General features: G+C 33.5%; 1 protein-coding gene across 1 annotated transcript; it reads left to right on the top strand.

Moving 5' to 3' along the window:
• Positions 1–25,017, top strand: LOC142242572 (serine protease gd-like). Its single transcript, XM_075314138.1, has 4 exons — positions 1–158; positions 13,654–13,816; positions 14,001–14,601; positions 24,529–25,017. Exons 1-4 carry the CDS (start codon positions 93–95, stop codon positions 24,944–24,946), a joined length of 1,248 nt encoding a protein of 415 aa, XP_075170253.1. The 5' UTR covers positions 1–92; the 3' UTR covers positions 24,947–25,017.
• The last annotated feature ends 230 nt before the right edge of the window (positions 25,018–25,247 follow it).

Below are 25,247 nucleotides of genomic sequence, written 5' to 3'. Positions count from 1 at the left end.
CTACAGCACAATTTCACACTGTACCCCCGACTATCTGTCCTCAATATTTTAAATATTTTCACGATGGATCTGGATACTATGCTATACTCACCATGCCTTACGTTTCAAGTAGAATGGAATTGGGAGTAAATCTAAGTCAACGGGAACCATTGCATCAGGTAACTGAAACGAACTATAAGACCGAATACAAAAGTCCTAAGGTTCAAATACTAGATAAATTATAAAAAAAAATCCGTGTTAAAAATATATCTCATTCAAATATTGTGTATACAAGTATGAATAACATTACCGTTATCGTCTAAATACTTGTTTTTGAAAACTGGTATAGAGGCAAAAATTTTGCTTAAGTAATCAAAAAAAAAAAAAATTTACTTTAAAAATGTTAGATTATTGACCCGGTACAATTTCCTTCAAATCTTGGTATATTAGAAAATAAAGTATTTTATATAAGTAATAAAATATTTGACACTTGCATCTACACAAATAAAATTTATACCCACCGAATAAAATAAATCATAAATAAAACATATGTGATTTTTGATATAAATGATTGCACACACGAATATGTTTAGCATTATCTGAAAGCCTAACAAAGAAAGAGAAATATGACTATATTGTCGTATTAAAATCAATTTGTTTAGTGATTGAGGAAAGTCTATATTGAGAAAAATTTTCGAAAAATACATTAATTTTGAGAAAATTACATTGCGCACATGGATATTATTTTCATGGCAGTAAATTCAAAAGATGTTTATGTTTTTGTAACGATATCCCATTATTAATTCCTCTATTCCTTCAGGAATGCTTAGTTAATGGTAAAGTAATATTATTTGACAAATTATAATACAATAATTCCTAAATATAACATATAAAATTTTGTTTAAGTTTTTAAAAAATTTAACTTAAATTGTACTCTATTAACCCAGTAAAATTTCCTACAAATAGTGTTATATTAGGGAATAATGTATTCCTTATATAAGCAATATACACAGAAAAAATTTATATACAAAAAATAAAACAAATGATAAATTAAACATACGAGAAATATAATTGCACACACGAATATGTTTAGCATTGTCGGAAAGCCTAATGAATGGAGAACTATATGCCTTTATTATGTTATGAAAATCAATTCGTTTTTTGATTCAGGAAAGGCTGTCGTGAAACACGAGCAAATTGGAGAAATTTTTTTGAAAAGGACAGAAATTTAGAGAAAATTACATTGCACACATATGCTAGATATTATGTTCATGGCATAACAGTAAATTCGAAAGATGTTTGTGTCTCTGTAATGATATCCCAGCAAAAACAAGTATATACGGCCGCAAGTTCGGCCAGGCCGAATCTTATGTACCCTCCACCATGGATTGCGTAGAAACTTCTACGAAAGACTGTCATCCACAATCGAATTTCTTGGATTGTGGTATCTTAAAACTCCTTAACATCGTTTTCTAAATTGTGAGTTAGTCCATACGTGGTATATATTAGACAAACAAGTTATGTATAGGTAAGTCTACAAATAATTGAAATATGGGGGTCGCTTATATAGGGGCTATATAGAATTATGAACTTGATATGGACCAATTTTTGTGTGATTGGTGATCGATTTATCTGAGGACTATATATAACTATAGACAGATATGGAATTTGTTAGGCATGATTGTTAACGGGCATATGCTAGCACAATGTACCAAATTTCAACTGACTCGGATGAAATTTGCTCCTCCAAGAGGCTCCAAAACCAAATCTCGTGATCGGTTTATATGGTTGCTATATATGATTGGACCACTTTTGGCATGGTTGTTAAATATCATATACTACCACCACGTACCAATTTTCAACCAGATCGGATGAATTTTGCTTCTCCAAAAGGCACCGGAGGTAAATCTGGGGATCGGTTTATATGGGGGTTATATATAATCATGGACTGATATGAACTAATTCCTGCATGGTTGGGGGATACCATATACTAACATCACGTACCATTTTAGTTCAACCGAATCGGATGAATTTTGCTCTTCCAAGGGGCTTCGGAGGTCAAATCTGGCGATCGGTTTATATGGGGCCTATATATAATTATTGACCGATTTCGACCAATTTTTGCGTGGGTGTTTGAGGCCATATATTATTATCACGTACCAAATTCCAACTGAATCAGATGAATTTTGGTCTTCCAAGATGCTCCGGAGGTCAACTCTGGTGATCGGTTTATATGGGGGCTATATATAATTATGGACCGATGTAGACCAATTTTGGCATGGTCATTAGAGACCACATACTAACACCATGTACCAAATTTCAGCCGGATCGGAAATTTGCTTCTCTTATAGGCTCCGCAAACCAAATCGGGGGATCGGTTTATATGGGGGCTATCTGTAATTATGGACCGATGTAGACCACTTTTTGCATGGTTCTTAGAGACCATATACTAACACCATGTACCAAATTTCAGCCGGATCGGATGAAATTTGCTTCTCTTAGAGCAATCGCAAGCCAAATTTGGGGGTCCGTTTATATGGGGGCTATACCTAAAAGTGGACCGATATGGCCCATTTGCAAAACCATCCGACCTACATCAATAACAACTACTTATGCCAAGTTTCAAGTCGAAAGCTTCTTTCGTTCGGAAGTTAGCGTGATTTCAACAGACGGACGGACATGCTCAGATCGATTCAGAATTTCACCACGACCCAGAATATATATACTTTATGGGGTCTCAGAGTAATATTTTGATGTGTTACAAGCGGAATGACAAAGTTAATATACCCCCATCCTATGGTGGAGGGTATAAAAAATCGTAAGTTCTTCCAAAAGCACAACTTTAAGAGCACTTCCAGAAGATGTACTCCCAATGATTTTCTTTATTTTAACTACACAGGAAGTCCTTTTCATTCAATTTTTATACCCTTCACCACTACTGTGGTACAGGGTATAATAAGTTTGTGCATTTGTATGTAACGCCAAGAAGGAGTAATCATAGACCAACCTTTTAGTATACGGATCGGCTTAGAATTAAATTCTGAGTCGATTTAGCGATGTCCGTCTGTCTGTCTGTCCGTCTGTCCGTCTGTCTGTCCGTCTGTCTGTCCGTCTGTCTGTCTGTCTGTCTGTCTGTTGATGTATTTTTGTGTGCAAAGTACAGCTCGCAGTTTTAGTCCGATTGTCCTAAAATTTGGTATAGGGTCCTGTTTCAGCTCAAAGACGATCCCTATTGATTTTGGAAAAAATCGGTTCAGATTTAGATATAGCTGCCATATATATTTTTCACCGATCTGGTCATAATTGGCGTGTATATCAACCGATCTTCCTCAAATTCCGTACATCCGAATATTTTATGAGTCTCGATAAACTTGCAAAATATCAGCAAATCGGTTCAGATTTAGATATAGCTCCCATATATAGCTTTCGCCAGATTTACTCATTTGCCCACAGAGGCCAATTTTTTGCTCCGATTTAGTAACTATGCGTGCCAAATTTGGTTGAAATCGGTTCAGATTTGGATATATCTCCCATATATAGCTTTCGCCCGATTTACACTCATATGACCACAGAGGCCAATTTTTAACTCCGATTTAGTTGAAATTTTGCACAGGGAGTAGAATTAGCATTGTAACTATACGCGCCAAATTTGTTTGAAATCGGTTCAGATTTGGATATATCTCCCATATATAGCTTTTGCCCGATTTACACTCATATGACCATAGAGGCCAATGTTTTTTTACTAACATTGTGTTCCACCCTAGCGCATTAGCCGACTTAAATTTTGAGTCTATAGATTTTGTTGAAGTCTATCAAATTCTTCCAGATCGAATGATATTTAAATGTATGTATTTGGGACAAACCTTTATGTATATATATATATATATATATATATATATATATATATATATATATATATATATATATATATATATATATATATATATATATATATATATATATATATATATATATATATATATATATATATATATATATATATATATATATATATATATATATATATATATATATATATATATATATATATATATATATATATATATATATATATATATATATATATATATATATATATATATATAGCCCCCAACACATTTGACGGATGTGATATGGTATCGAAAATTTAGATCTACAAAGTGGTGCAGGGTATAATATAGTCGGCCCCGCCCGACTTTAGACTTTCCTTACTGGTTTATAACAAGCTTTTTTCATATTTTTTTTTGGTATACATTTCGATGGCATTGTTGCTATTACGAGGGTTGCCTTTTATATTTCGATTAGAGTACAAAAACAAATATTAATTATCGAAAAATGCGTTATTGTTTTTCAAAATTTCCTCCTATTAAGATCTATACATTTTTACATGCATTATGAACGCATCTACCGGATCTTTACGTACCAAAAACGGGTCAACGTTTTTATTTTTTTACAGTTTATTTTTTATGTATGGGAATAAAAATAAGTCATTCATTGCCAAGTCAGGACTATAGGGCTCATGCTATTTAATTTGGGACTAATACGCGTAAATACACGATTCAAGTCGTCACAGACGTGTTTCGAAAAACCGCGATCGCAGTTTAGGAGCAATTGAGCACTTTGACAAATTGTGTGGGATGCAACCACGGTTGTCACAGTTAGTAAAATTCTACCAAGAATGGTAGATTTTTTACTGTTTTGTAGATTAGTAGAATTCTTGATGTTTTGGTAGATTTTACCAAATACACCTCTACAACTAAGAGGTACTTCTTCTTTAAAAATAAAATTTTGAAAAAATTTCCTATAAAAAATAAAATTTTGACAAAAGTTTCTGTTGAAATAAAATTTTGACGAAATTTTCTATAGAAATAAAATTTTTGACAAACTTTTCTATAGAAATACAATTTTGAGAAAACTTTCTATAGAAATAAAATTTTGACAAAATTTATCTATATAAATACAATTTTGTCAAAATTTTCTATAGAAATAAAATCTTGTCAAAATTTTCCATAGAAATAAAATTTTGACAAATGTTTCTATAGAAATAAAATTTTGACAAAACTTTCTATAAATATAAATATTGTTTAAAGTAATAAATCTGTGAGAACATTTTCTACAGAAGTAACATTTTGAGAAAATTTTGTAAAGAAATAAAATGTTGACAAAATTTTTTAAAGAAATAAAATTTTGACAAAATGTTCTATAGAAATAAAATTTTGACAAAATGTTCTATAGAAATAAAATTTTGACAAAATGTTCTATAGAAATAAAACTTTGACAAAATTTTCTACAGAAATAAAATTTTGTATAGAAATAAAATTTTCACAAAATGTTCTATAGAAATAAAATTGTGAGAAAATTGTCTTTATAACTAAAGTGTTGATAAAATTTTCTATAGAAATAACATTTTGACAAAATTTTCCATAGAAATAACATTTTGACAAAATTTTCTATTGAAATAAAATGTTGTTAAAATTTTTTCCAATAGAAAAACCATTCTAACAAAATTTTCTATAGAAATAAAACTTTGACAAAATTTTCTATAGAAATAAAATTTTGAGAATATTTTCTATAGAAATAAAATGTTGACAAAATTTTCTATAGAAATACAATTTTGAGAAAATTTTCTATATAAATACAATTTTGACAAAATTTTCTATAGAAATAAAATTTTAACAAAATTTTCTATAGAAATAAAATTTTGACAACATTTACTATATAAAATAAAATTTGGCAACATTTTCTATAGAAATACAATTCTGATAAAATTTTCTAAAGAAATACAATTTTGAGAAAATTTTCTATAGAAATAAAATGCTGATAAAATTTTCTATAGATATAAAATTTTGACACAATTTTCTATGGAAATAAAATGTTGACAAAATTTTCTATAGAAATAAAATTTTGACAAAATTTTCTATAGCAATAAAATGTTGATAAAATTTTCTATAGAAAACAATTTTAAGAAATTTTTCTATAGAAATACAATTTTGACAAAATTTACTATAGAAATTCAATTTTAAGAAAATTTTATAGATATTTATAGATATAGATATAAAATTTTGAGAAAATTTTCTATAGAAAAACAATTTTGATAAAATTTTCTATAGAAATAAAATGTTGATAAAAGTTTCAATAGAAATAAAACTAACAAATTTTCTGCAGTAATAAAATTTTAACAAAATTTTCTGCAGAAATAAATTGTTGACCATATTTTTTACAGAAATAAAATTTTGCCAAAATTTATGCAGAAATAAAATTTTGAAAAAATTTTCTGCAGAAATAAAATTTTGATAAAATTTTCTATATAAATAACATTTTTAAAAAAATATCTGTAGAAATAAAATGTTGACAAAATTTTCTATAAAAATAAAATTTTTAAAAAATTTTCGATAGAAATAAAATTTTCTGAAGAAATACAATTTTGGCAAAATTTCCTATAGAAATAAAAATTTGATAAAATTTTTTATAGATATAACATTTTGAGAAAATTTTATATAGGAAAACGATTTTGAGAAAATTTCTATACACGCAAAGAAAAAAAACGTTTGGAAAACGTGTACCGAAAACGTTTTTCTTTTGTTAGAGTTTTTTGAATTGCTTCGAAAATTTTAAACTTTTATCACCAAAAAAAAAATCGTATGTTACAAAATTTTTATTTTTTCAATAAAAAAAGCTATTTTTGAAACCACAACGCAGTCCATTTCGTTTATATCAAACAGTGTTCTTTTCTGACTTTAGGTCTTTAATAAGACACATTTTACAGTTCAACATTTAAACATTTAAATTTTCTAAAATTTTCCTTCCTGTGTGATCACTGTCATAGTCACATTTTATTGTTTGATATGCTAGTGGCTGGTTGATATTTAATTAATTAATATTTGAACGAGGATGTCCTATAGTACAGTTTCCGTCTGGCCGAACTTACTTTTTACTTTTTCTTTATTAATTTCCCACCATTCTTCTTAAAATTTAAAATCAAGCCTTTGATTTCTCTAATAGTTGTATTCTTGGAAATTTGTTTTCGTTTAATATTTTTGTTGTTAATATTTTTCGTTAGTATTTTTCGTTGATATGAGTTGTTTTAAATTTGCATATGAGTAATATTTAATGATTTTCTAAATATTTGCTTTTTTATTAACAACTATGAGTGTAATTTATGGCGGGTAGTATTATTTAATCGGACTTTTCCCTCATATTTTACGATCTACACTTCTTATCGACTATTTGTTTTTCATATGACTTTAAAATAACCGGTTTTAGAGACGCATCTGCCTATTGCGGTAATTCTGTAGTGATTCATGAATAATGCTGGCATTTCTTTGCTGTGGTAATAACATGACAAAACGTGCTGTAGTATGCTTCCCAGTCTAAGAGGGATTTTTATAAGCCAGTGGATTTTTGTCTTTCGAGGTAATGGGTTACTGTTCACTTTATTATGAATAACGAAAGACATCTTTATTGGCAATTATAAAATGGTTAAACAATGTGATCGTAACCTAAGAAGTTTTAAGAACTGATCAATAATTTAAGAATTTTTTTTTATCAATAAAGTAAAATTTTTAATACAAAAACACTAAAAATTGTGATATCTATACTACAACAACTGTTTCTTGAATATTAGAAAAAAAAAAAAAAAAAACAAAAAATAAAATTTTGTATACCGTAAAATTTGAATAAAATTCGCAAAAATATGTCAAGGAGTGGCAAATTAACCATTCTGTTATATACAACAGCTGAATTTTCGTATAACAAAAAAAAAAAAAAAAAAGACAAAAGGCAACCGGGGATTTTTGTAAACATTACTCTTACTTATATACAAATAATGAACAACAAAAAATCCCCTTTACCATTACTTTGTTCCCATAGAAATGCTTATTAATTCTTCAAAAGTTTCAAGAGCCCATAAAGAAAGGTAAAGTGCTTTGGTGTGAATGCGATCCGATGTTTAAACATGAATTTCAATACATATATCACACAAACAAAAAAAAGTTAAAATAAATGTTAACACTTTTTATGGTTGGGAGTTGTTGTGGTTAAATTTAAATGAGATAATCTTTATAAACGATGACAGGAATTTTATGCGGTTTGCAATATTTTAATAGACACTGTCTATAACAATAAATAAATTATAAAGAAATATAAAATATATACAATTTTTTGTTTAAGAATTAATTACCAAATCATGAATATTAAATGTGAGCATATGCTATTGTTCTAGAATATGTGTCAATCAATCAACAAAAATGTACCCAAATAAAGTAAAGACAAAAAGTACAATATTTGGGTATATCCCCACAATATTAAAAAAAAAAAACAAGGAAGGAAAGTCTAAAGTCGGGCGGGGCCGACTATATTATACCCTGCACCACTTTGTAGATCTAAATTTTCGATACCATATCACATCCGTCAAATGTGTTGGGGGCTACAAAATCTTTAGACTCAAAATTTAAGTCGGCTAATGCACTAGGGTGGAACACAATGTTAGTACACAAATATGGGAAACATTTAAATCTGAAGCAATTTTAAGGAAACTTCGCAAAAGTTTATTTATGATTTATCGCTCGATATATATGTATTAGAAGTTTAGGAAAATTAGAGTCATTTTTACAACTTTTCGACTAAGCACTGGCGATTTTACAACGAAAATGTTGATATTTTGACCATTTTTGTCGAACTCAGAAAAACATATATATGGGAGCTATATCTAAATACGCACCGATTTCAACCAAATTTGGCACGCATAGCTACAATGCTAATTCTACTCCCTGTGCAAAATTTCAACTAAAAATTGGCTTCTGTGGTCATATGAGTGTAAATCGGGCGAAAGCTATATATGGGAGCTATATATAAATCTGAACCGATTTCAATCAAATTTGGCACGCATAGGAACAATGCTAAATCTGTGCAAAATTTCAACCAAATTGGGACAAAACTCTGGCTATTAGAACCATATTAGTCCATATCGGGCGAAAGATATATATGGGAGCTATATCTAACTCTGAATCGATTTCAACCAAATTTGGCACGCATGGCTATAATGCTAATTCTACTCCCTGTGCAAAATTTCAATTAAATCGGAGTAAAACTCTGGCTTTTAGGACCATATCAGTCCATATCGGGCGAAAGATATATATGGGAGCTATATCTAACTCTGAATCGATTTCAACCAAATTTGCTACAATGCTAAATCTACTCCCTGTGCAAAATTTCAACTAAATTGGGCCAAAACTCTAGCTTTTAGGACCATATCAGTCCATATCGGGCGAAAGATATATATGGGAGCTATATCTAAATCTGAACCGATTTCAATCAAATTTTGCACGCTTGACTATACTACTAATTGTACTCCTAGTGCAAAATTTCAACCAAATTCGGCCAAAAATATGGCTTCTGGGGCCATATAAGTCCATATCGGGCGATATATATATATATATATATATATATATATATATATATATATATATATATATATATATATATGGGAGCTATATCTAAATCTGAACCGATTTCAATCAAATTTTGCACACTTGACTATATGTTATGTTTTTGTTATGTTTGTACAAAATTTCAAGCAAATCGGTATAAAACTCTGGCTGCTGGGTCCATATTAGTGCATATCGGGCGAAAGATATATATGGGAGCTATATCTAACTCTGAATCGATTTCAACCAAATTTGGCACGCATAGCTACAATGCTAAATCTACTCCCTGTGCAAAATTTCAAATAAATTGGGCCAAAACTCTAGCTTTTAGGACCATATCAGTCCAAATCGGGCGAAAGATATATATGGGAGCTATATCTAAATCTGAACCGATTTCAATCAAATTTTGCACGCTTGACTATACTACTAATTGTACTCCTAGTGCAAAATTTCAACCAAATTCGGCCAAAAATATGGCTTCTGGGGCCATATAAGTCCATATCGGGCGAAAGATATATATATATATGGGAGCTATATCTAAATCTGAACCGATTTCAATCAAATTTTGCACACTTGACTATATGTTATGTTTTTGTTATGTTTGTACAAAATTTCAAACAAATCGGTATAAAACTCTGGCTGCTGGGTCCATATTAGTGCATATCGGGCGAAAGATATATATGGAAGCTATATCTAAATCTGAACCGTTTTCTTCCAAATTCAATAGGGTTCTATTCTGATCTAAATTAGGAACATGTGCCAAATTTGAAGGCGATTGGACTTAAATTGCGACCTAGACTTTGATCACAAAAATGTGTTCACAGACAGACGGACGGACGGACATGGTTATATCGACTCAGGGACCCACCCTGAGCATTATAGCCAAAGACACCATGTGTCTATCTCGTCTCCTTCTGGGTGTTACAAACATATGCACTAACTTATAATACCCTGTTCCACAGTGTGGCGCAGGGTATAAAAATAGATGCTTAACTTTAAGATGTCTTTCACTTAAATTCGTGACACCATACAAGGCCAACTAAATTCTCAATTTGTTGGTAGCTTCAATTTACATGAAGAAACGATCCAATACGAATTTAAGCTGAATTGTAGTCATAAAAATTGTAATGATAATAGTTTTGAAATTTATGTTTATTTATTTTAGTAAAACTTAATTTAAATTAAATCGAATAGAAATATGTTGAAAAGTGTAAATAAACTGAATTCAATTAAAATAATAATAATAATGCATACGCATTATAATTATAAATCAAGTCGTCTGAAACTAGAATTCAAATTTCCCAAATGTACTTCTCTTTTTCGTTCGAGTAATGTGGCTAAAAATCTTCAGAATTTTTATCTCAAATCGCTTTGAGGAGAAAGTAATATTCCTAGGGAACTCTATCCAAAATAAATCTAGTACATCCAGAATTTGATGTAGACTCAATACTAAAAAACTTTTAACTACGGGAATCATAATTCAACTATGGAAACTATACTTGACCCCCCCAAAAAGAAGATTTTCGATAGTTGACTTTCGGCGATCACCTCTTCATTGCAGCCAAATTTTTTCCCTGGGAGCATCCTTTTGAGGCCTGAGAACAAGAAAAAGTCGCTGGGGGCCAGATTTGGAGAATACGGTGGGTGGGGAAGCAATTCGAAGCCCAATTCATGAATTTTTGCCATCGTTCTCAATGACTTGTGGCACGGTGCGTTGTCTTGGTGGTACAACACTTTTTATACCCTCCACCATAGGATGGGGGTATATTAATTTTGTCATTCCGTTTGTAACACATCGAAATATTGCTCTAAGACCCCATGAAGTATATATATTCTGGGTCATCCGATCCGGCTGAAATTTGGTACATGCAAAAATTGGTCCCCATCGGCCCATAATTATATATAGCCCCCATATAAACCGATCCCCAGATTTGACCTCCGGAGCCTCTTAGAGGAGCAAAAGTCATCCGATCCGACTGAAATTTGGTACGTGGTGTTAGTATATTGTCTCTAACAACCATGCGAAAAGTGGTCCATATCGGTTCATAATTATATATAGCCCCCATATAAGCCGATCCCCAGATTTGACCTCCGGAGCTTCTTAGAGGAGCAAAAGTCATCCGATTCGACTGAAATTTGGTACGTGGTGTTAGTATATTGTCTCTAATAACCATGCGAAAAGTGGTTCATATCGATCCATAATTATATATAGCCCCCATATAAACCGATCCCCAGATTTGACCTCCGGAGCCTCTTAGAGGAGCAAAAGTCATCCGATCCGGCTGAAATTTGGTACATAGTTTTAGTATATGGTCTCTAACAACCATGCAAAAATTGGTCCACATCGGCCCATAATTATATAGAGCCCCATATAAACCGATCCCCAGATTTGACCTCCGGAGCCTCTTACACTGAAAAAAATATTGTCGTGAGGTCAAAGATTTCATGTCTTTAAAATACGAATACAAATTTTGCTTAGCATCGAAGACGCATTTCTCTAAAATAAAGTTATTTTCCTTGTCCAAAAGTCGATAAACTTTTCAATGAAGTCGTATTGTCCTTATAATTAAGTGATTTGACTTAAAAATGGGTATCTTAACATGAAAGAAAAAATTTATAGGCTAAGGTCAACTTGACTTTAATAATTCAGAAAAATTCTTTAAATTTAATGAAATTGTCTTTAAATTTGTTGTCTTTTTGCATCTTGACTACAAAGCAAAAAATCGTTCAAAAATAGGACATGTTTTTCAAAATTTATTTTAAAGAAGATTTTTACTTCAAATACAGCATAATTTCTACTGGAAGTCGAGTCCTAATTTGGAAAATAAAGTTGCCGTTAACTCGTTTTTAAAGGACTTTGATAGCATATGAAGAAAAAAAGCTGAGAAAGCGAAAAATTAAAATTTGCAAGTACACAAAACCTAAATTTAAAAGAGAATTGTGTCTTAAAAGTATCCTTACTTGTATTCTCCGCTTCTTTGGCTCGGAATCAATACCAAATTTTTTAAAGTAAAGACAAAATCTTTGGAACCGAGTGTGCTTTTTTTCAGTGTAGGGGAGCAAAAGTCATCCGATTCGACTGAAATTTGGTACGTGGTGTTAGTATATTGTCTCTAACATCCAGGCGAAAAGTGGTCCATATCGATCCATAATTATATATAGCCCCCATATAAACCGATCCCCAGATTTCACCTCCGGAGCCTCTTAAGGGGGCAAAAGTCATCCGATCCAGCTGAAATTTGGTACATAGTTTTAGTATATGGTCTCTAACAACCATGCAAAAATTGGTCCACATCGGTCCATAATTACATATAGCCCCCCATATAAACCGTTCCCCAGATTGATCTCCGGAGCCTCTTGGAGGAGCAAAATTCATCCGATCCGGTTGAAATTTGTAACGTGGTGTTAGTATAAGGCCGATTATAACCATCCATAATTGGTCCATATCGGTCCATAATCATGGTTGCCACTCGAGCCAAAAATAATCTACCAAAATTTTATTTTTATAGAAAACATTGTCAAAATGTTATTTCTATAGAAAAATTTCTCAAAATTTTTTTTCTATAGAAAAATTTCTCAAAATTTTATTTCTATAGAAAATTTTGTCAAAATTTTATTTTTATAGAAATTTTTTTTCAAATTTTATTTCTATAGAATATTTTTTCCAAATTTTACTTCTATAGGAAAAGTAGTAAAAATTTTATTTTGCCAAAATTTTATTTCTATAGAAACTTTAAACTTAATTATATACGTATTTAATCGGCCTTTTTTAGTTTAATATATACCACGTATGGACTATGTGGTATATATTACGGTGTTAGGAAGTTTTAAGATACCTTGCCGTCGGCAAGTGTTACCGCAACCCAAGTAATTCGATTGTGGATGACAGTCTTCAGTAGAAGTTTCTACGCAATCCATGGTGGAGGGTACATAAGCTTCGGCCTGGCCGAACTTACGGCTGTATATACTTGTTTTTGTTCAATTTGTTTTAATCATAAAAAAATAAAATAAAGGAACTGACTAAACAGACAACGAAAAAACTTCAAAAGTTTAGATTTAATTTCGATTTTTTAAATTACATTTTTTGCACATGAATACCTTGTTTAATATATCGTAAAAAACAAGAATAAAACTTTATGTATTCGATATTTATTCAAAAGGTTGAATAGCACGGAGGTTATTCTAATGATTAGATTTACCTATTTTTTGTATAAGACAGTTTTAAACATAATTCAATTTCAATTTTCAGAATTATTATGGCAAAATAAGTTTGGCAGAAGATCGAATAACTACAGAAAATAAAATACAAAATGGACAACCTGTCTTGTATCGTATTGACTTCCCATCTAACGAGGCGCCAAAGTTGACAAGGATAACCATTAATGGTCAGGACGTTTGCATTGACAATGAATGTGAGTTTATTACAAAAGTGGAATAAATAACAATGACTCAGGCAATTTGTGATATTAATTTGCCTTCAAAAATTGTATGAATCACACCTGAAGTTAAAATCAATTTATTCAATTTATTTATTTATTGTTTGCATTTCTTAAATTTTTTTTTATAATATAAATAAAAATTCTCCACACATTTCAGATCCCCGGCCCAGTACAAGTTTATTTTTGCAACATAGCCTTCTCAGCACCAGACAAACATATACTGTACCCTACAATATCCGGAGACCAGAAGATAATACCATATCATTTCGCCAGGATAATAATCAAATATTTGCAACAGTACAACCAACCAGAACTAATCAAATTTCCACACAGTCAACAAGACAACCGAGTAGACCAACAACTGTGGTAACTACTGGACCAAGACTGAATGCTGGACAAAGTTTCCAATGTGGTCAAGAATCTGGAGTTAGCGCTTTTATCTATGGCGGATCACAGATAACACGAGGCCAATATCCTTGGTTAACAGCTATTTATGTAAAATCAGCCGGTTTACGTTTCCTATGCGGTGGATCTCTTTTGTCCACTAGAACTGTTCTTTCAGCAGCCCATTGTTTTAAAACGACCAGTTTGACGGCAGATCGTTTGGTAGTAAATGTGGGTCGTTACAATTTAGAAGATTATCGTGAGACAAATTTCCAAACACGAGAAGTTCAAAATATTGTCATACATCCGGATTTCAGTACGAATGTATTTCCCGATGCAGATTTGGCTGTATTGCATTTGGATCAACCGGTGCAGTAAGTTATTTGATATAAATAAGTTATGAAGATAATTTTTCGTTAATTGGAATTTCATTTGTATAGGCCGTATATTCAGCCGAACCTAAGTTTCTTTTGAAAACCCCTTGTCGTAGCACGTTACTTGAAAACACAAAGAATTTAATGAAACGTTCTAACTCAAGAAGATCGTACGCTTCCCGAAGTAAATTTAAATTTTCTACAAATGAAGACAACATCCGATTCTAGGTTCATAGGAAGCATTTTTGTTTGAGTTTAAGCATAGTTTTAGGTTAGGTCTAAGTGACAGCTCGCGTTGTGATTATGGAGTATGTTATGATATTCGGAATCGCAAATCGCAAAATTTTCATTTGGCGATATTTTCTTAACCCTAAAACATACAAATTTAAATTGAATTTAAGTCCGATAGTAACTCAATTTTTTTCATTATAAGAAAAATAAATTCTTGCGTTTTGTTATTCCGAATATCGGAACTGCGGATATTTTTATACCCTAAACCACATAGTGGTCAGTATAATAATAAGTGTGATCGGCCAAAAAATGTGTCTACCAGAAATATTGATTTTAGACCCCATATTGATTATATACCGATCGACTCAGAATCACCTCCTGAGTCGATCTAGCGCTTGGTGTCCGTCCGTCTGTCCATGTATTTGTTGTTCACAGGATTCCGGTCGCAATTATTAACCGATTTGGATGATATTTGGTACAAGGTGTTTTTTGGGCACAAGGACGAACGCTATTAAATTTGGAAGAAATCGGATCAAATTTAGATATAGCTCCCATATATATATATATATATATATATGCATCGCCCGATTTCGACAAATGGAGTCACGTTGCGCTTTTTTACAAACCGATCGTCATCAAATTTTGTCTGCAAAATTTCATCGAAATCGGTTCAGATTTAGATATAGCTCCCTTATATATGTATCGCCCGATTTTCCAAAATTTGGCCATAAAAACCATATTTATTAAGCCATCTTACTCAAACTTGGCTTACTCTAATCTTTTATGGTACTGACAATATGTGTCAAAAATAATCGAAGTCGGTTCAGATTTAGATATAGCTCCCATATATATGTATCGCCCGATTTGATCAAATTTGGCCGTAAAACCCTTATTTATGAACCGATCTTACTCAAAGTTGGATAAATGTAATCTTCTATAGCTCTAACTGTATAGCTCCCATATATATGTATCGCCCGATTTTGAAAAATGTGCCCCTAATAACCTTATTTTTGACCATATGGGCCTCATTTATTAACTGATCGTACTCAAATTGTACACAAAGTGACCTTCTGTGGTATCAATCATACCTACAAAATATTATACAAATTGGTTCAGATTTAGATATAGGTACCATATATATGCATCGCTCGATTTTGTCATATTTGGTCATAATACTCTTATTTATTAACCTATGTTATTCAAATTTCAAATTTTGATGTACTAGCTAATCGTATTTAGACTTACATGTACCTCTTACATAAATCTATTGCCCTATTTGCAGAAATTTGGATTTATTACCCACAACTAATTGACCGATTTCCTCTTTTTATACCCTGCTCCACACTGTGGAAAAGGGTATTATAAGTTAGTGCATATGTTTGCAACACCCAGAAGGAGACGAGATAGACACATGGTGTCTTTGGCAAAAATGCTCAGGGTGGGCTCCTGAGTCGATATAGCGACGTCCGTCTGTCCGTCTGTCCGTGAACACATTTTTGTAATCAAAGTCTAGGTCGCAGTTTTAGTCCAATCGACTTCAAATTTGGCACAAGTATGTGTTTTGGCTCAGAATAGATCCCTATTGATTTTGGAAGAAATCGGTTCAGATTTAGATATAGCTCCCATATATATATTTCGCCCGATATGGACTTATATGGCCCCAGAAGCCAGAGTCTTATCCTAATTTGCTTAAAATTTTGCACAAGAAGAACAATTAGTACTATAGTCAAGTGTGCCAAATTTTATTGAAATCGGTTCAGATTTAGATATAGCTCTCATATATATCTTTCGACCGATTTGGACTAATACTGTCCCAGAAGCCAGAGTTTTACCCCAATTTGGTTGAAATTTTGCACAGGGAGTAGAATTAGCATTGTAGCTATGCGTGCCAAATTTGGTTGAAATCGGTTCAGATTTAGATATAGCTCCCATATATTTGTTTTTCAACATTTTCCTTGTAAAATCGCCACTGCTTAGTCGAAAAGTTGTAAAAATTACTCTAATTTTCCTAAACTTCTAATACATATATATCGAGCGATAAATCATAAATAAACTTTTTCGAAGTTTCCTTAAAATTGCTTCAGATTTAAACGTTTCCCATATTTATACCCTTCACCACTACTGTGGTACAGGGTATAATAAGTTTGTGCATTTGTATATAACGCCAAGAAGGAAAAGTCTGAGACCCATCGTTTAGTATACCGATCGTCTTAGAATTAAATTCTGAGTCGATTTAGCCGATTTTTGTGCGCAAAGTACAGGTCGCAGTTTAAGTCCGATCGTCCTCAACTTTGGCATAGGGTCGTTTTTTGGAACAAAGACAATCGCTGTTGATTTTAGAAAAAATCGGTTCAGATTTAGATATAGCTGCCATATATATTTATCCCCGATCTGGTCATAATTGGCGTGTTTATCAACCGATGTTCTTCAAATTCAGCACATCCGAATACTTTATGAGTCTCTAAAAACTTGCAAAATATCAGCTAAATCGGTTCAAATTTAGATATAGCTCCCATATATATCTTTCGTCCGATTTAGACTCATATGACCAAAGTTTACTACCGATTTTCGTGAAATTTTGCACAAAGAGTAGAATTGACATTCTACCAATGTTTGGTAAATTTGATTGAAATCGGTTCAGATTTAGATATAGCTCCCATATATATCTTTCGCCCGATATGGACTAATACGGTCCCAGAAGCCAAAGTATTACCCCAATTTGGTTGAAATTTTTCACTAAGAGTACAATTAGTAGTGTAGTCAAGTGAACCAAATTTCATTGAAATCGGTTCAGATTTAGATATAGCTCCCATATATATCGTTCGCCCGATTTACACTCATATGACCACAGAGGCCAATCTTTTACTCCGATTTAATTGAAATTTTGCACAGGGAGTAGAATTAGCATTGTAGCTATGTTTGCCAAATTTGGTTGAAATCGGTTCAGATTTAGATATAGCTCCCATATAGAGCTTTCGCCCGATTTACACTCATATGACCACAGAGGCGAATTTTTTGCTCCGAATTAGTTGAAATTTTGCACAGGGAGTAGCATTAGCATTGTAGCTATACGTGCCAAATTTGGTTGAAATCGGTTCAGATTTAGATATATCTCCCATATATAGCTTTCGCCCGATTTACACGCATATGACCACAGAGGCCAATTTTTAACTCCTATTTAGTTGAAATTTTGCACAGGGAGTAGAAATAGCATTGTAGCTACATGCAGAGAAGAAACATGATTGTCACAATCATATTCGAAGAGCAAAATAATATGATAGGAGCTATTTTTGCGGCGACCATGTAACATTTTAACCTGCAACCATGTTGGATCAGTGAACATGGTTCTAAGAAAAATATAATTGTCCTCATCTAAAATGTTATTATATTGATAAAAAGAATTTTGTTTGGATGAAAAGACAATGGTCACGATTTAAAACGTTATTGTATTCATTCAAAATGTTTTTCTTCTAGTTAAAAGAACATGGTCACAACCTAAAATGTTTTGATCTTTATGAAAAAACTTTTTTCATCGTCGAAAAAAGGACGCCACTTGAGAAAAGAAAACACAAAATTAACTTTATTTATTTGTTTTTATTTATTTATAAACTAATTCATTGTTTGTTTGTATTTATAATGTCAAACATCACATACTTTTACACACACTATTTTATTTCAATTTCGACAATAAGTAATCATTCCATATTTACATCGTGTGTCCATCAAATGTACAAACGCAGACATCATGTAACTGCAAATAAAAATAAATGATTCATATAGCAAAATGCAGAACAAAAAACAGGTATATTTTCCAATTACACTTTCCTTTTTTGTGTTCACATAAAACCACGTTCCACTTATAAATAAATAAATTAACACAGTAAATCCGTATTCTCCGTCCATTCCAAGAAACAATCAACACACGACTGACGCGCAAAATAAAAATTGTATACATGCTCAATGTTTTTATAAAATTCTTTTCGCTGCAAAAAAGTTAAAAAATTAAATGGTCACGAAAAAAATGTAAATGGTCTTTATGGCCATGTAATGGTTCTAGACATATCTATACGTAACCTATAAAAATACTTTTTTCCCTGTAAAAAAGTAAAAAAAAAAATTGAATGGTCAGGTACATGATTTTCCCGACCATTTAATAGTCTCAAATTCTATCATTTAAATGATAGAACATGTTTGCGGTATTTGATAACCATTCAAATGCTCATTGCCACCATACATTTTTCTCCGCTCGAAAACTATTTTTACAAAGACAAAATACATGGTTTTCGCGGCAATTACATGTTCTAGATAAGCATTAAATGGATGCGGCAACCATGGTTTTTCTGTGCGTGTATGCGTGCCAAATTTGGTTGAAATCGGTTCAGATTTAGATATAGCTCCCATATATATGTTTTTCTGATTTCGACACAAATGGTCAAAATACCAACATTTTCCTTGTAAAATCGCCACTGCTTAGTCGAAAAGTTGTAAAAATGACTCTAATTTTCCTAAGCTTCTAATACATATATATCGAGCGATAAATCATAAATAAACTTTTGCGAAGTCTCCTTAAAATTGCTTCAGATTTAAATGTTTCCCATATTTTTTTTTACTTAAATTGTGTTCCACCCTAGTGCATTAGCCAACTTAAATTTTGAGTCTATAGATTTTATAGAAGTCTATCAAATTCTGTCCAGATCGAGTGATATTTAAATGTATGTATTTGGGACAAACCTTTATATATTTATAGCCCCCAACACATTTAACGGATGTGATATGGTATCGAAAATTTAGATGTACAAAGTGGTGCAGGGTATAATATAGTCGGCCCCGCCCGATTTTAGACTTTCCTTACTTGTTTAATAATGGACTCAATATTAGTGGCATACTAACTCTTTTGGTACAAAATAAACTATAGCTCCTAATATTGGACATTTCTGCTCAGATTGTGACAAGACATCCATAAACATGTACCCCTCTTTATGTTCTCCAAAACCTATACCAATGATACCCCACATATGCTTATGGTTACTAACTCAGTAGTGGTGGTTTGGGGTATGATATAGTCGGCCCCGCCCGACTTTCTACTTTACTCACTTGTTTTTTATGTCGTTGCAAATCGTGCAATGCTCAAAATCCTCTGGAACATGTAAGGGTGTTTTTAGTCTAGCTATTTCGCTATATCAGCTATCTCGTTGTGAGCTTTGCGGCAATCTATGACCATTTTTGAGTTAAGGAACAGAGAGATGAAGAACTTTATTGTAGGTATACCAAAACATGCACATCTATTTGTATACCTAAAATATCTCCTGATTTTATATTTCAAGCAAATCGGGTAAAAATTGCGGTGCCAAGAAATCAAATCAAGTGGTCAGGTAACTAAAATTGGACCGATACAATTCATATTCGGCGCATATATTTTTTGTTTCTAAGTCCTTGATTTTTATACCTCTACCCCACGCCACACAATGGAACAGGGTATTATAACAGGTTGGCTCATAAGTCCCGGTCTGACACATAGATGGCGTCGCTAGTATTAAATGCATATTATTTTATATAGTAGCAACCTTCAAATGATTCGTCTGTTAGTCAATTTGTTTGTGAGATAAATAGAGCGTCTTTTGTGAAGCAACTTTTGTTATTGTGAAAAAAATGGAAAAAAAGGAATTTCGTGTTTTGATAAAATACTGTTTTCTGAAGGGAAAGAAAACGATGGAAGCAAAAACTTGGCTTGATAATGAGTTTCCGGACTCTGCCCCAGGGAAATCAACAATAATTGATTGGTATGCAAAATTCAAGCGTGGTGAAATGAGCACGGAGGACGGTGAACGCAGTGGACGCCCGAAAGAGGTGGTTACCGACGAAAACATCAAAAAAATCCACAAAATGATTTTGAATGACCGTAAAATGAAGTTGATCGAAATAGCAGAGGCCTTAAAGATATCAAAGGAACGTGTTGGTCATATCATTCATAAATATTTGGATATGCGGAAGCTCTGTGCAAAATGGGTGCCGCGCGAGCTCACATTTGACCAAAAACAACAACGTGTTGATGATTCTGAGCGGTGTTTGCAGCTGTTAATGGATGGAAATGGATGAATGGAGGGCTCCATCCCTACACTCCTGAGTCCAATCGACACTCGGCTGAGTGGACAACGACCGGTGAACCCTCTCCGAAGCGTGGAAAGACTCAAAAGTCCGCTGGCAAAGTAATGGCCTCTGTTTTTTGGGATGCGCATGGAATATTTTTTATCGATTATCTTGAGAAGGGAACAACCATCAACAGTGACTATTATATGGCGTTATTGGAGCGTTGAAGGTCAAAATCGCGGCAAAACGGCCCCATATGAAGAAGAAAAAAGTGTTGTTCCACCAAGACAACGCACCGTGCCACAAGTCATTGAGAACGATGGCAAAAATTCATGAATTGGGCTTCGAATTGCTTTCCCACCCTCCGTATTCTCCAGATCTGGCCCCCAGCGACTTTTTTTTTTGTTCTCAGACCTCAAAAGGATGCTCGCAGGGAAAAAATTTGGCTGCAATGAAGAGGTGATCGTCGAAACTGAGGCCTATTTTGAGGAAAAACCGAAGGAATACTACCAAAATGGTATCAAAAAATTGGAAGGTCGTTATAATCGTTGTATCGCTCTTGAAGGGAACTTTGAATAATAAAAACTAATTTTGTGTGTTTTTCTTTGTTAGACCGGGGACTTATCAGCCAACCTGTTAAGTTAGTGCATGTGTTGCAAACACTCAGAAGGAGACGAGATAGACACATAGTGTCTTTGGCAATTATACTCAGGGCCGGCCCCTGGGCCGATAAAGCCATGTCCGTCTGTCTATGTGCTCCGCCCAAAGGCATTATCTGATTTAAATTTTAAGCCTATTTATTTATTTGGCGATATGGACCAATTTTTGTTTGATTGACGATCGGCTATATATAACCATACACCGATAAGCATCAATTGTTGCATGGCTGTTAGCGGCAATATACTAGCGCTATATACCAAATTTCAACCGAATGGGATGAATTTTGCTCCCCCAAGAGGTTCCAGAGGTCAAAACTGGGGATCGGTTTATATGGGGGCTATATATAATTATGAACCGATATGGACCAATTTTTGCATGGTTGTTAGAGACCATACACAACACCACGTATCAAATTTCAACCGGATCGGATGAAGTTTGCTCCTCTCAGTCGCTCCGGAGGTAAAATCTGGGGATCGGTTTATATGAGGACTATATATAATTATGAACCGATATGGACCAATTTTTGCATGGTTGTTAGAGACCATATAATAACACCACGTACCAAATTTATCGGATCGGATGAATTTTGCTCCTCCACCAGGCTCCGGAGGTCAAACCTGGGGATCGTTTTATATGGGGGCTATATATAATTATGAACCGATATGGACCAATTTTTGCATGGTTGTTAGAGACCATATACTAACATGTACATGTACAAAATTTCAGCAAGATCGGATGAAATATGCTTCTCTTAGAGGCTGCGCAAGCCAAATGTTTGGGTCCCTTGTTAATGGGGGCTATACGTAAAAGTGGTCCGATATGGCCCATTTGCAATACCATCCAACCTACATCAATAACAACTACTTATGCCAAGTTTCAAGTCGATAGCTTGTTTCGTTCGGAAGTTAGCGTGATTTCAACAGACGGACGGACGGACGGACGGACATGCTTAGATCGACTCAGAATTTCACCACGACCCAGAATATATATACTTTATGGGGTCTTATACCCTCCACCCTATGGTGGAGGGTATAAAAAGTCTCTGCGGTATTTTGGCCCATTCTCGGCTATGTGCCGTCTTGAGATGATGGACACTTTTGTAGTTTTTAGTGTCAACTTTAGTCTGCAAAATGCCTCATGTGCAAAAGTCCAAACTATTGAGATCCTGGAGATGTTGGTGTCCATTGTGCTGTAACATATAAATGAAGCGAGGAACCTCATCTTTAAGCCCTTCTTGGTTGACGTGGCTTGGTGCGATGTTGCTGTCCTTTTGGAATGTCCATGGTTTGCGGCCGAAATGTTTGTCTGCCCAGGGCTTCGATACTGTCTTTAGAACATTTGCCCGATAATATTCGACATTTATTTTGACCCCATGGTAGTTGAATACGTGCGGGCGCCGACCATCGGCCGTTATGGTGGGTCACACCATTAGCATCAGAGAAGGCGGAGCTTTAGTTCTGGTAGCCTGTCGAAGTTGCACAAAAAAAGTTTTATAAAAAAGGTCAGCTGAAACCGTTTTGGGTAAATAAACCCCATCACTTTTTTGTTTGTTCACTTCTTAATGACTTCTCATTGGAGATAACCAAATTTGCTAACTGACAACTTTCGTGCAAGGGAAGTATCTCCATGGATCTTTCTAGTCTCACTTTTTATGCATCGGCGAGCTCTTACACTTTTTGGAACTTCAATGACTTTAGTCCAAGATCATTTTCCATCTCACGATACGTTCTAGTTACGAGCAAGTTTTATGCCACTGCGGCATGGACTTCGATTAATTTTGGCCTTCACTTTTTGGATCGTTTCTGGTGTTGTAGTTCTGGTAGCCTGTCGAAGTTGTACAAAAAAAGTTTTATAAAAAATGCCAGCTGAAACCTTTTTGGGCAAGTAAACCCGATCACTTTTTAGTTTGTTCACTTTTTAATGACTTCTCATTGGAGATAACCAAATTTGCTAACTGACAATTTTTAGTGCAAGCGAAGTATCTCCATGGATCTTTCTAATCTAACTTTTTGTGCATCGGCGAGCTCTTGCACTTTTTGGAACTTCAATGACTTTAGTCCAAGATCATTTTTCATCTCACGATACGTTCTAGTTACGAGCAAGTTTTATGCCGCTGCGCTTTGCCCTTTTTGGGCGAGATGCAATACTGTCAGCATCACGGTAACGAGCAATGGTACGATGCTGGAGGACTCTAACGATATCCATTTACGATTTTCCAGCCTAATATAGACCGATAGCCTCTAGTTGCTAGTGCGCGTTAGGTTAAAGTTAAAGTGGCAGTCCGATTAAGATTCAGGCTCACTTAGACTATTCAGTCCATTGTGATAAGTGCCCGTATAAATAAGTTTATTGTAATTTGTAATTATAACAAATTACATAATAAATAAATAATAGAGCAACCATGCTTGAAATCCATCACGAATAATTTTATTTCTGAACGCAATAGATCAGCATGCATTTGAAAATTGTAAACAATAAAATAAACTATCACAATTATAAATCTTTTAGCTCTGAGACGAGCGGTATAGAATTGATAGCAGCTTGAATATTACAATACATATCAGCCACACTGGCTGCAACGCTACATCAACATATTATTTTTGGATGGTGACCATGTAACATGTTTGAGGCAATCATGTTATTTTCTCGGAAATTATGCATCTGATGTCGACAAGCATATTATTTTTGGCGAGAAAACAAAATTTTTTGACAAACATGTTACATGGTCACCATCTGAAACTAACATTCATATTCCTTCTCTGCGTGTAATCTCTTCCATTGTATACTAAGTTTGGAATCTAAAATATGCATCCCGTAGTGGTTCATACTAAGACATTATACATATTTTATTTATTTATTTATTTATTTATTTTTTTTTTTTTTCAGTGTGCAAGTTTAGCCCTTTCCATATTAAAATTCACTTTTCCTCATTTTCCAATTCAATTTCAGATACACAATATTTGTGCGTCCCATATGTTTATGGAGCGAACCGGTTGATGCCAGCCTCATAGTGGGTACCACCGGTGTGGTTGCTGGTTGGGGTGGAGATGAGAATGGTCGAGAATTTACACCAATTCCCAAGAAAGTTGACACCAATATTGTCAGTGAAGGTGATTGTTTGCGATCATCCCAGGCCTACAGTGCTTTGACGTCACAACGAACATTATGCGCCGGCAATCGAGATGGTACTGGGCCATGTATGGGTGATTCGGGGAGTGGCCTAATGATTAATCGCAATGATCGTTGGTATTTACGTGGTGTTGTCTCAGCCGGACAAACGAAACAACAACGATGTAATCTACTCGAGTATGTGGTCTTTTGTGATGTTGCCAAGCATCGTGATTGGGTTGAACAAAATCTGTTGTGATTTAAGCTATTTTATGTTAGATTGTAAATTTTATTTAAAATTTTAAATTTAAGAAATAAATTGTTTAAGACAAAATATAAATGAATTTAAAATTCAAAGTAAAGTAGGCATACACAGCAAAACATTTACTATCACAGCACAAACGATTTTGGGAAGTTTTTCCAAAGACATCTTGGATAATACATATGTATATGAATATTCGTTTCAGCGCCATCTATAAGCCGTATTCCAATATTTTCTATAGAAATAAAATTTTGGTAGATTATTTTTGGCTCGAGTGGCAACCATGATTATGAACCGT

The sequence above is a fragment of the Haematobia irritans genome, unplaced genomic scaffold (genome assembly GCF_050003625.1).
Source record: "Haematobia irritans isolate KBUSLIRL unplaced genomic scaffold, ASM5000362v1 scaffold_50, whole genome shotgun sequence".
In the NCBI taxonomy this organism is placed as follows: Eukaryota; Metazoa; Arthropoda; class Insecta; order Diptera; family Muscidae; genus Haematobia; species Haematobia irritans.
Note: the sequence above shows the minus strand (reverse complement) of the source record. Positions and strands in the feature narration are given on the sequence as shown.

Bases quoted from the DNA above. Each gene is read 5' to 3' on its own strand.
- LOC142242572 (XM_075314138.1), top strand. From the start codon at position 93: ATGCCTTACGTTTCAAGTAGAATGGAATTGGGAGTAAATCTAAGTCAA. The intron at 13,817-14,000 runs GTGAGTTTATTA...CACACATTTCAG, and splicing joins CGTTTGCATTGACAATGAAT to ATCCCCGGCCCAGTACAAGT. The intron at 14,602-24,528 runs GTAAGTTATTTG...ATTCAATTTCAG, and splicing joins CATTTGGATCAACCGGTGCA to ATACACAATATTTGTGCGTC.